The sequence below is a fragment of the Hypanus sabinus genome, chromosome 11 (genome assembly GCF_030144855.1).
Source record: "Hypanus sabinus isolate sHypSab1 chromosome 11, sHypSab1.hap1, whole genome shotgun sequence".
NCBI lineage: Eukaryota > Metazoa > Chordata > Chondrichthyes > Myliobatiformes > Dasyatidae > Hypanus > Hypanus sabinus.
This window is the reverse complement of record NC_082716.1, coordinates 38,120,516-38,133,806: the sequence shown is the minus strand read 5'-3', so window position 1 is coordinate 38,133,806 and position 13,291 is coordinate 38,120,516. Positions and strand designations below refer to the sequence as shown.

Sequence of the window (13,291 nt, the reverse complement as noted above, 5' to 3'; positions counted from 1 at the left end):
GGGATTATTAAATATTTTATGAAGTTCCCTTATGATCTATGAATGTTTTGGTTACTTGTTTTAGAAGGTCCAGAAAGACAGAAATGTTGAAAAGATTTGTTGAGTATCTGTATCTACTGTTTGTCGACTTCATTGCCTAAACTTAAACTTAATTTGTATATGTTACTTACTGAACTTTATAAAATCACGCATTTTCTCACTTGTATAAGAAGAGTGAGCAGCTATTTAAGAGCAGCCACTTGGGCAAATTCGTGGGCTAAATTATTGTGTCATACTACTAGGTAGGTTTGCAATCCAGCCATAAGATGTAACCAAAATACTCTAAACAAATTCCTTTTATGTGATATTTTCAGGGAAACACAGATTTTACAGTTGTTGTTTCACTAGGGTTAGTCTTATCCTTTGGGTGTCAGACTCTTACAAGGATCTTCACCAATCAAAATTCCTAACAATCTGGAAATAATAGTGTGGTCAGTAATTTCATTAGACCAAGGTTGCAACTGTGGACACTTTGTTGAGCACCTCTGCTCCAGTCACCAAAAGTGGAACTTCCTGGTAGCCAAATTCTAATTCCCATTCCCGTTCCAATGTTTAGGTCCATGCATTAGCATGTGCCACAATGAGGCAACCCTCAGGGTGGAGCAGCAACAACTTGTATTCTGTCTGGGTAGCTTCTAACCTAATGGCACAAATATTGATTTCTCCTTCCAGCTGGACAACAATCCCGCAATTACAGTTCCAGAGAAATGGTATTGGACCCTGATGTGTGGAAATGTTTAATTTTTTTTTCTGTGTTTGCAACCTGAGAAGTACAATCCGTTTTGCTTTACAGTCACATCTTAAAGTTTAATAATAGTTAAGGTTAATAATGTGTGAATATACTTGGAATGAGTGTTATATATTTTTTCTAGATTGCTGAATGTTCTCACACAGGAGATAATAAAATATATTATTCAGTTTGTTTGGCAGGTAAGAGTTCAATTTCTTTGATCAGATGTTGTACACATCTTGCCTATACTATAAATTTCATTGCTTCTGTTACAGAACAAACTTGATAGCAAATCATGAAAATAAGATAGTACCCTGACACACTATTAAACAACAGTATGTAAAGTATACTATGAAATAACTGTACTTAAGACCAGCTTTTATTACAAAAGAATTTTACATGATAAGATTTGGTCAACATGTAGTTTCATGATGCCTGTTGTAGCAAAGGAATAATTAAATGAGTTAATTAGATTCAGTAATTTGACTGAAGATTAAGTTTGAACTAAGAATGTTATTTCTTTATTGATAACCAACAATCAAGAGAGAGAAAAACATCAACTGTTCAAATGCTTCAACTGTTTGCTGACATGTTATTCGATCCTTTTCTTTGCCCCATAAATTCCAAAAAGTTCACTTGAAATGAATTTTCCTCATCAATTTTCAAACATTTCTGTTATTTTAATGTAATAAATGCACTGTCATTGCAAGTCTCTCAACTTTCACCTCCACAAAAGAATAAGAACTTCTATTTTCCCTCTCTTACTACTTAAAAACAATTTATGTAACAAAGCAAAATAGAAATTCTGAAAAAATATGAGCAATAAAAGGCATTTTGAAACATTTTACTTTAAAGTGAATTCCTCTTAGATTTCTTAGATGATATATAAAGAAAAATGCAAGTATATAATGGAGAATATGGAGAATTTTCCATTCGTATAGTGAACACAATTATGAATGTTGCCACAAAAGATAAAAGAAAGGGCAAAGCATCATTCTCTCTATAGGTGAGTTTCTAACAGGACTGCAGAGACAGGGGTCATCTGCCACTTCCAGGGTGGATCCAGGAAATCTGCAGAAGATGGGGTAAAACCCTTCAGAAGTTTATTGCCTGGACACCTGTAAACCACAATTCTAAAGAAAAACTGGTTGAGATGTGATTAAAACTAATAATTTTCCTTTTGATATTTTAGGGTTATTGACAATTTAGAAAAATAAGCTTGTTTGTTAGGTGAAGGATAAGACTAAGCTTTCAAATAAAAATGGTATGTAATGCTATTCAGTGGCACAGTTGTACGCTTTATGAGGCAATGAATATCTTAGTGTGATACTAATGTAATGGATCATTCCTGTATAATGAAACTAGTCCTTGCTTCTGACAACAGGTTACATGCTATATATGATTAAATAACTTTTCCCACTATCTTCATGAGATTTCCAAAGCAGCAAGCCAAGTTTTTTTTTAGAGGTTAGATCCGGTTTGCTTGAATGTGAACCCCCTTCGTGCTAGTTCCTTCATTATGTTGGCAATATTCTTGCAGTCATCTGTTTGAGGAATAAAAAGTATAGATAGTTTCAGTTTTTGCAGTGTAAAGATAAAACAAGCACAGACTAGAACATTACAGAACAAATGAACCATGAAATCCTGAGTGAATTATTTGATCAGAATTAATTACATAATTGCCAACACTGCCTCCAGCTTGCAAGATGGCAGCAGAGGCACTTGCTGCTTCCTGAGCCAGTAACCATCTGTTGAGTGACAAACGGCTTTGGGCCGTGGGAAGGAGCAGAGTCTCATTCAGAGCAGGACTGGTGAAGAGCCTTGGTCCAATATGTCAGTTGTTAATTCCCTTCCCTTCAGACTGCCCGACCTGCTGAGTTCCTCCAGCATTTTGTGTATTGCTCAAGATTTCCAGCAGCTGGAGAATCTCTTGTGTCCTTGATGCTAATGTTTTGGGATGACGGTGGAGGATGTGGTGGGAAGAGAATTTAGTTTAATTTCTTTAATTTTACCCAAAGAACTATGTGTCACCAGGGGTGGGAAAGAAGTAAGGAGTTTATATTGATCAATCAACACTCGGCAGGTAATAAAATGAACCGTGCCTTCCTCTACCCTTTAATTAGATTCTTCTACTTGGTTTATCTTGAGATGGACACTGCCCAAAGCCAGAATCACATTTGGAGGGGAAAGACTGAAATGTTAATAAAGATTATGTTACCTTTCTTTTCCAACTAGATCCTTCCTAATTCACAAGTGTTACTTTCTTGAATTATTGTTCAACAGACAGTTTACTCTTTGCCTCAAGCTCCCTGCCTGACAATAATTTCTGTTGTTTTGTATTGATCTCCTCTAAAGTCGTAAATCCATTCATGGGCTGGCACCTTTGATGTACTAACTGGTGACATTTACCTGTTTTCAGTCTGGAAAGCAGCCAGATGGGTGCAACTACTCATTCAGCTGGAGACCTTCATTATGCTATCTGCTGGTTCCACTTTCTGTCACGGACAGTGAGAAATTTTACTGCCTTGCATCAACAGGTGACCTCCAGTGCAGTGATCCAAGTAGTATAATGGGAGGCTTGCAGCTGAATAAACCCCAGGTAAGGAGTGGGGTCCTCAGTTCAGTGTAGGAAATGGAAGGGTGAGAGGAGAAGAGAATGCACTGAAAGAGCTGTAGCCTGTGAAACCTGTTATTGACAAGGTAGCAATGCATGCAGCAGTTTTTGTTTAAATCATGAAGTCTTCAAAAAAGAGGGCACTACACTTACAGATTGGGGATAGATTACTTGATCACCCAATGTCTCTGAATAAAGTGAGTACCAATATTCTACCTCCCATCCCTACAGTAATGTAATACACACACATGTAGTACATTAAGGTCCACTTCTGCCTAATTCTTACATTAAAGATATCAAATACTTTTATTGTTCTCTACCCTATGCCACCACCAAATTGACCTGCCTTTTGTTTGTGGGATTAATTGTTCAGTAATAGCTTTTCAGGACTTTGCCTTTAGATCTATAGATTTAACATGCATACAAATATATATTTTGCATGAGCTAGACAGAAAAAAAGAGCACTGTCAACTTCCATAAAAGGGTGGACAGATTAATGATATTAACAAAATAGGAGCTGCCATTGAAAATTTGCTTAAACAAAACTCTATTCAAACCTCATTAAAAAAGGATTTGATTACACAGAGCTTCAGGATACGATCAAAATAAGTTATTGGGTTTAATACTGTAGAATAGCATTACGTGTATTAAGATTCATAACACAGGTTATAAAACATTTTGCTGTGTTCATAAACTGTGCAATGCTAGAATGCAGTGAGGAAATTTTTATCGCTATGTTCCTTAACACTGAGGGAAATTCATGGGGACCGCTTTGTCCAACACCTTCTGCGTAAAAAGGTGGGATATCCTGGCAGCGACCCCTTTTCAATTCCACTTCCCAATTCCATTCCAACATGGTCTTCAGCTTCCCTACTTCCAAAATGAGGCCGCGCTCGGATTGGAGGAGCAACACCTCATATTTCATCTGGAACTCCAGTATTCTTCTCCCACCACCACCCCCTCCCTGCTTTCTATTCCTCATTCTGCTCCCCCCAGCCTTTCTCCTCTCCTGCATATCATCTTAATCCAGTGCCCCTCCTATCCTTTTGTCCAAGGTCCTCTCCTATCAGATACCATTGTCTTTAGCTTTTACACCTTCCACCTATCATCTCCTAACTTATTTCATTCCCTCCTGCACACATGTACCTTCCCCTTAACCTGATTTCACCTACCACCTGCCAGCTTGTATTCCTCCTCTACCCTCCACCACCTTATTTGGGTTTCTTCCATCTCTTTTCTAGTCCTGATGAAGGGTCTTGGCCCATTCTTCATAGATGATGCCTGACTTGGCAATGTTCCTCCAGCATTTTGTGTGTGTTGCCCAAGTATAGGTTGTTGCCTCTTAAGATGAAAAGCAAGTTTTGGGGTGCAGTGTCTTTAATGATGGCATCATCAGCAAATGTATGACTGGCTCAGTGGAGGAAGAGACTAAATCTCTATTAATTAATGAGACTTTGTCACTGCACATTTTGTGATCAGCCATTACTGCTTGGTGGGAAGCTTGCTAAACCTTTTTTCATATACGTTCAGTGGCTACTTTATTAGGTATGGGGAGTACCTAATAAAGTGGCCACTAAGTTGTATCTCTGTATGTTTGTGGTCTTCTGCTGCTGTACCGCATCCACTTCAAGGTTCAACTTGAGCATTCAGAGATGCTCTTCTGCACACCCTTGTTGTAACACGAGGTTATTTGAGTTACTGTCACCTTCCTGTTAGCTTGAACCAATCTGGCCATCCTCCTTTGACCTCTCTCTCATTAACAAGACATTTTTGCTCATAGAACTGCTGTTCACTGTATTTTTATTTGTTTTTCATGCCATTCTCTGTACGCTCTGGAGCCTATTGTGCATGAAAATCTCAGGAGATCAGCAGTTTCTGAGATACTTGAAGTACCCCGTCTGGCACCAACAATCATTCCGCAGTCAAAGCCACTTAGATCGCATTTCTTCCCCAGACTGATGTTTCATCTGGACAACAACTCAACCTCTTTTTTCATGTCTGCATGCTTGTGTGTATTGAAATACAGCCACATGATTAGCTGATTAGATACTTGCATTAACAAGCAGGTGTACCTAAATAAAGTGGCCTTTAAGTGTATATTTAAACATTTCAACTGATTTGTGCTAGAGTGTGGGGAAAGGCCAACTGAATTAAGATTAATTAGTACTTTGTTTTTTTAATTTTATGGTTAAATACATGGACGGCTGGAACACAATGTTTAGCAGGTATGGAGGACAAGTTAATTCACCTTTCAAATCTGAAATGAATCTGCTGCACAAATGTCCAATGAAAAGATTTCTATTAACTGATGTCCAAGGATGTTAGCTTACAGACTAATTTCAATGTTAATGAGGCATTTAAAAAAAGATGCTTCTGGTGATTTACAATTGCATCGAGCCCTATTTTCAGTGCAAAGCTTCATCCAGCAATTGAAAAATACATAACAAAGCCTGTCCTCATCAACTCTGGTGCAGCGGTTAACGTCCAGCCTCAAAGCTTCGATGACCTGATCTCAGATGCTGTCTGTGCAGCACTTGTAGTACTCTCTCTGTGATCACATTAATTACTCCCTGATGCTCCATGATTCAAAAATGTGTTGGTAGGTTACTTGGCTGCTGTAAATGGCACCCACCCACCCCCCCTTAGTACAGGTGAATGGCAAAAAAATCAAAATGAGTTGATGAGCATGTGAGAGAGAATGGAGATAAAAGAAAATAAGATTAATGGAATTGGACCCCTAGATCTGGCACAGACTTAATGGGCTGAATGGTCTCCTTTAGCATTGTCACAATCATACAGCAATGATAATTTCCAAAACACCTCTGAACATGATAATTGAAAAATCTCTCTACAACCAGAAGCTCCACTCATGAACCCTGATGTGTTCCCTCATTTAACCATGTCAAAATAACCTTTTCATAGACAATAGATGCAGGAGTAGGCCATTTGGCCCTTCGAGCCAGCACCGCCATTCAATGTGATCATGGCTGATCATCCACAATCAGAACCCCGTTCCTGCCTGCTCATGTCCCTTGACTCCGCTATCTTTCCCCCCCTTATTTGCTTACCTTACCTCTACTTTAAGATCACTGATACAAATTTCCTCAAGTATAGCACAGGAACTCAGCAGGTCAGGCAGCATCTATGAAAATGAATAAACTTTTGATGTTTTGGGTTGAGACCCTTCATCGGGACTGGAAAGGAAAGGTGAAGACACCAGAGTAAATGGGAGGAGGAGAAGGAGGACCACTAGAAGCGATAGGTGAAGCCAGGTGGATGGGAAAGGTAAAGGGCTGGAGAAAGGGAAGGAGAGGCACCAAGGAGAGGTAATAGGCTGGTGAGGAAAGGAGGTAAGAGGCCGGAGTTGGGAAAAGAAGAAGAGAGAAGGAGGAGGGGAAAAGAAGACTTAATTTACTAATCAATTATGTGGTACCTTCTGGTAATCTGGAAAAATTACATCTGCCAGAACATCTATTTTTTTTGTTACTGCTGCAAAAAAAAAAAATTGGTCAAGCAAGGCTTGCTTCTGAAATTTATGTGAACTAAATGCAAAAGTACTGAATGCATGGGATCAATGGTGAATTGGTTGTTTGGATTCAGAACTGGCTTGTCCATAAAAGTCAGAGGGTAGTGGTTGAAGGGACTTATTCTATCTGGAGGTCTGTCGTTAGTGTTGTTCTATAGGTATCTAGTTCCTCTGCTATTTGTGATGCACATACGTGATCTGGATGAAAACATAGATAGGTGGGTTAGTAAGTTTGCAACTGATATGAAGATTGGTGGTGTTGTAGAAGACTGGCAAAGAATAGAGCGGGGTATAGATCATTTGCAGATATGGGCAGAATAATTGCAGATGGAATTAACATGACCAAAAGTGAAGTGTTGCACCTTGGTTGGTCAAGTGTAAAGAGACAGTACATTGTTAATGGCAAGACTCTTAACAATGCTGAGGAGAAGAGAGATCTTGGGGTCCAAGTTCATAGCTCCCTGAAAGTGGTTACATAGGTTTATTGAAGCTGAAGAAGGCATATGACATTCTTGCCTTTATTTGTCGAGAGACTGTTCAAATGACAGGGCTGTATGAAACTCTGGTTAGGGCTCATTTGCAGTACTGCATGCAGTTCTGGTTGCCTCATTATAGGACGAACGTCAAGGCTTTGGAGAGCGTCCATAAGTGGATTACCAGGACACTTCCTGAATTAGAGGGCATTTGCTATAGTGAGAGGTTGGACAAACTTGGGTTGTTTTCTCTGGAGCAGCTGAGGGGAGATCTGATATAATATTAGGAAAGGTATAAATAGAGTACACAGACAGTATCTTTTACTCAGGGGTCAGATGTCTAAAACAAGAGGTCATGCATTTAAGGTGAGAGAGGGTAATTTCAAAGGAGGTGTGAGGGGCATGCACAGAGTGATAACTGGGTTGGTGGTATCGGTAGATAACAATGGAAACTTTTAAGAGTTGTTTGATAGGCATATGAATATGAGGCAAATGGAGGGATATGGACATTGTGTAGACATAAGGGATTAGTGTAGTTGGCAATTTCATTCCTAATTTATTTGTTTCGGCCCAACATTGTGAGCTGAGGGGCCTGTTCCTGCGCTGTATTGTTCTACATTCTATGTTCTAGTCATATGGTGCTGTGCTGAATTCTGTGCTGCATCTGAAATTTGAGATTGGAACTGAATGACTTACAGATGTATATAATATCTTGTGTTTCAAAACAGCAAAATATATACAAAGGGAACATTCCAGGTTTTCCATTTTCAAACTTCAGTGTTCAAAATTAGATACAGTAGCTAAGAAGAGGAAAATACCGCCATGTAGATTCCTCCATTAAATGGCAATGCATGGCTAAAAAATGTAAATAAACACTACTTGCCATTGAACTTCTAGCTTGTTAAGGCAGCTTTGGCAGAACTGAAGAAAAACATAGAAACATAGAAAATAGGTACAGGAGTAGGTCATTTGGCCCTTCGAGCCTGCCCCGCCATTCAGTATGATCATGGCTGATCATCCAACTCGGAACCCTGTACCTGCTTTCTCTCCATACCCCCTGATCCCTTTAGCCACAAGGGCCATATCTAACTTCCTCTTAAATATAGCCAATGAACCGCCTCAACTGTTTCCTTTGGCAGAGAATTCCACAGATTCACCACTCTCTGTGTGAAGCAGTTTTTCCTCATCTCGGTTCTAAAAGGCTTCCCCTTTTTCCTTAAACTGTGACCCCTAGTTCTGGACTTCCCCGCACACCTTACAAGCTTATATTTATTTTAATTTTACTGTGCTTACCCAGTCCATTATTGCCATTGCTTCATTTCATCTAATAAACTTTTGAATCAATGAATCTTTTAGGAGCTACCCTTCCTGACTGGTTCATTGCCTATACCAAATTTGTAATTTATTCCATTTTAAAGAATGGATTTCTTCTGGTGAAAGATAATACTTCGGAGAGAAATGGAAAGCTAACAGTGGACATCAAAAAATTGTCTTGTTCTCAACTCAGCAAGCATTACTATTTAAATGCTTTCTACATTACAGTGAGGCAAATCTTTACTTTCAGGATTGGGTTTAATATCACCAGTATATGCCATGAAATTTGTTAACAGCAGCAGCACTACAATGCAATAAATGATGATACAGAATAAAATAAATAAGTAAATCAATTACAGTAATTATATATGTATATTAAATAGTTAAATTAAAAATAGTGCAAAATAATAAACAAGTGCGGTAGTGTTCAAGAGCTCGATGTCCATTTAGGAATCGAATGGCAGATGGGAAGAAGCTGTTCCTGAATCATTGAGTATGTGCCTTCAGGCTTCTATACTTCATTCATGACAGTAACAATGCAAAGAGGACACATTTTGGGTGATTGCCAACTCAACTAACCCCTTTATGCCTACACAATGTCCATATTCCTCCATCTTACTCACATTCTCGTGCCTATCAAAACAACTCTTAAGTCTCTGAGGTACCATTCCTTAGAGATGACTTGGATACTTCAGAGGCTAGTACCCATGAAGAGCTGACTAATTTTACAACTTTCTATAGCTTCTTTTGATCCTGTGCAGTGCCCACCCCCCCATACCAGACAGTGATACAGCCTGTCAGAATCCTCCCCACGGTACGTCAGTAGAAGTTTGAGTGTTTCAGGTGACAAACCAAATCTGCTCAAACTCCTAATGAAATACAGTCGCTGTCTTACCGCCTTTAGTGTTCTATCGATATGTTGAATCCTCAGAGATCTTGACACCCAGGAACTTGGAATTACTCAGTCTGTCCACTTCTGATTCCTCGATGAGGATTTTTTAAATGTCTTAACATCTATGGAGATTTTCTGTCTCTACTTCTTTAAGCCTTCAAAATTTGCTTAATTCAGTGTTTTTTTTTAAACCTCTACCTCTAAGCATAAAACAAAATCACTTTTACAGAGTGGACTCCTTTTGCTGAAATGGGAATATAAGTGTTCCTTTATCTATAGATACATTTGTTACATTATGTTCAATAACCCTTCCTTTACACAGCTGAAGAAATGACAACTACTGAAATTCTACCCTCAAAATGTTTTTTTTTGCAATTGATATCTTCATGTAAACAAAGTACTGTACTTAATTTAAACATCTATTAATTCTCCCTTAGACTGTTAAGAACTTCTCTATCACCTCTTGATTCCCGGTTAATGTCATAAAATACAACTGAATAACTAATTTTGGAAAATGCTGAGCAACTCTGAGATGTTATTAAAATGGATACTTGTGTTTCAATAAAGACATGGAAAAAATTAGTTTCATTGTTTAAACTGTTCAGTGAGGTAATCAGCACTGGCATAAAGTTTGAAGGCCAATTCCAAGATTGGCTCGCAGAGTAGTTGGAAAAGAAATATATTTGCAGATTGCTTAACAATTACAGCTTTGAATGTCATCCTTGGATAACATTTGCTTCATGTTCCTTATGTGGCAAATTATTAGAAGCAGCTGAGGTATCCAGTGTAGTATCAAAGGAAAAGGCATGGGGCTAAAAATTACATGTAGTGCTGTTAATTCCAGGACCATGCAATTGCCAGCACAACTTACGATAACAACTATTTACTGGCTGTGTCATGTCATTCCAAAAATTCAATCAGGCACCTTTTGGTGTAAATCATGTGTGTCCATGCATAAATGTTGTCATTGCCCATTCAACTCTGCTTCTGGAATGATGCCAGGCAAATTAATCAATGTAACCATAATAATTTCACAACAAAGTGCCAAACTAAATCACTCATGGTACTTAATGATCTTCCAGCTCACCCATCTATCTCCCCCTTCAAACCCAGACACCCATCCAGGCAATAAAACTGCAAGGTCCCTGACAGAGTTTTAGCTCAGCCACAGTGACCATATCAGAACATCATCCCTCAATCCCAATCAGTTCTATAACCTCCACCTTCTCTCTCCTCATATGCCCTTTTTCCACGACTTGCTGAGCTGACCCACACACTTTGATTTGAGAAATTGTGCCATATCAGATTAATAGTAGCTGAGTCCTTGTGAGTTCTGGAAGGGGTGGGCTTGTGACTGAAATGGCTGTGTGAAAACTGCATATTGAAAATGCATCAATACTGAAGGACTATCATTTCTAGAAGATCAAGGGAAGAAGGGTTTCCATCTCTAGTTTTAGTCATGAACTACTGGTCAAATGTTTGATAGTTGACATGGATGTGGTGAGTTAAAGGGTCTATTTCTGTCCTGCATGACTGAAGGCGCAGCAGCAGATGTTAAATCATCCACTTGTGTGTTGAATAGATTTCAGGTAGTGCCATCTGAGAAAGCTACAAAATGTACATGATGATATATTTTGATGTTATTTTTTTAAATCTAGGAAAACAAATACAGCAAAAATACTCTTTACGACCTAATTCTGGGTGGCTGCTTTGTACCCATTTGGAATTGCATTTTAAGACACCCTTTTACTCAAAACTGTTTAAGTTAATTAATAAATACTCTAATAGATCAAAGGATGTCAAGTGCTAGGTTAAAGCAAAGTTGTCCAGTTTAGAAGGAAGGAAACAATATTTAAAAACACTTAGAGATGTTTTTAGCAAAGCAACGTGAATTGGGGAATGAAAATAACCTCCTTTACATGAAAAGCAATTTATAAAACTGTAAAATCCCTGAACAATCCAATTGGAGAAAACCACAGAAATGTAAAAGGTACAAAATGAACATCATATCCAGAGAAAGAATAGCTTGATTACTATTTTCATTGGTTTCAGTCATTTATAAGATAAACAACTCATCAGAGATTGAAATAAAGTTTGGGTATCAAAGAGAACTATGTCAATATTCAGGTTCAGATTTATTATCATCTGACTGTACATATGCAACCAAACAAAACAATGTTCTTCCAGATGACAGTACACACACAAAACACATAAATACAGCAGAAACCAAAATATTACCATAAATAAGTTAATAAAATATAATTCAAAATGTATGCAGCACAGTATGCAGTAAACAGCATGCTGACCTAATGACGAGACCTCAGTGCATGAGGGAAGAAGCTGTTCCACAGTCTGGCAGTCCTAGTCCTGCACCTCCTGCCTGATGTTAGTGGCTCAAAGAGATTGTGGTATGGGTGGTGGGGATCCTCAAAAATACTTTGGGCCCTTCGATGACAACACTCCTAGTAAATGTTACAAATAGGGGGAGGGTGAACCCGCTGACAGGACACTCTCAATAGTGTTCCTGTAGAGGGTTGTTAGAATGGGGATTGGGAGCTGTGGGTCCAGGTTAGATTGTCTATTATGTGCACACCAAAGAACTCAGTGCTCTTCACTCTCTCCACAGCAGAGCTATTGATGTACAACGGAGAGTGGTCAACCTTCACCTTCCTGAGGTCTACAGTGAATCTCTTTCCTCTTGTCCACATTGAGACACAGGTTGTTGTTCTTGTAACATTTGACAATCCTCTCAACCTCATCTCTGTATGCCGATTCATTATTTTGCTGATGTAGAAAATCAGTGTAGAAAACCACTGTAGAATCATCGGCAAATCTGATGATGCAATTTGAGCTGAACCTGGCAGTGCAGTCGTGATTCAGCAGCATGAACAGCAATGGGCTGAGTACACAACCCTTGTGGGGGGGGGAGGGCTCAGAGTGATGGAGCTTGAGACTTTGCTGCCAACTTGGACTTACTGGGGTCTTTCTGTTAAGAATTTCAAGATTAAGTTCCAGAGAGAGGTGTTGAGTCCCAATGAGGATAATTTAACCACCAGCCTCAGAGGGGTGATCCTGTTAATCACTGAGCTGAAGTCAACGAATGGCATCCTGGTGTAGAGGCATCATTTTCTAGTTGGGACTGAGGCTATGGCATCATCAGTGCACCTGTTTGAGTGGCAAACTAGAAGGCGTCTAATGGCATTTTATATGATCGTTGAAGTCAGTGCCACTGCATGGTTAATGTTTAAGCTAGTTAGTGTTGCTCTCTTGGGCACTGGAATGATGGTGGTGGCCTTGAAGCCTGCAGGTACAGTGGACTGTTTCAAAGAGATGTTAAAGATGTCTGTTAAGACCTCTGCAACTTACCTTAGGAAATATTTTGCGCAGTTAACTAAACTGTGAATTTATTTGTTTTACTTATTGGTAACTAGTGTTGATTTCTTTTGTTACCTCCCATATTCTGTGTTCAATAATACAAATGTATACTGGGAGATCATGACAAACTGCAATCTAACTGAAATATCTTCAAAAATCATTGAGAAGCATGTTTATAACTTGGTATTCATACACCATGTTAATATAAAATTGCTACATTGGATATGGTCTGAAACAAATTTTAGAAATTGATATGCAGGCAATTTAATATGAGAATGTTAGTTTTTACATTTCAACGAACAAAAAAAACCACAATAAGAAGATGAAG

The 13,291-nt window shown here is 38.7% G+C and overlaps 1 protein-coding gene across 5 annotated transcripts in view; it reads right to left on the bottom strand.

Moving 5' to 3' along the window:
* Positions 1-1,130: 1,130 nt before the first annotated feature.
* The window catches only part of LOC132401858 (ERI1 exoribonuclease 3-like), a 298,380-nt gene continuing 286,219 nt past the window's right edge, over positions 1,131-13,291 (bottom strand). For 4 of the 5 annotated variants that reach the window (XM_059984141.1, XM_059984143.1, XM_059984145.1 and 1 more), the window contains exon 8: positions 1,131-2,313. In XM_059984141.1, coding sequence (XP_059840124.1) covers positions 2,231-2,313 — 83 coding nt within the window. In that variant the 3' untranslated portion in view covers positions 1,131-2,230. Of the gene's footprint in view, positions 2,314-8,265; positions 8,304-13,291 lie in introns of all 5 variants that reach the window. The other variant, XM_059984144.1, reaches the window with a different exon arrangement.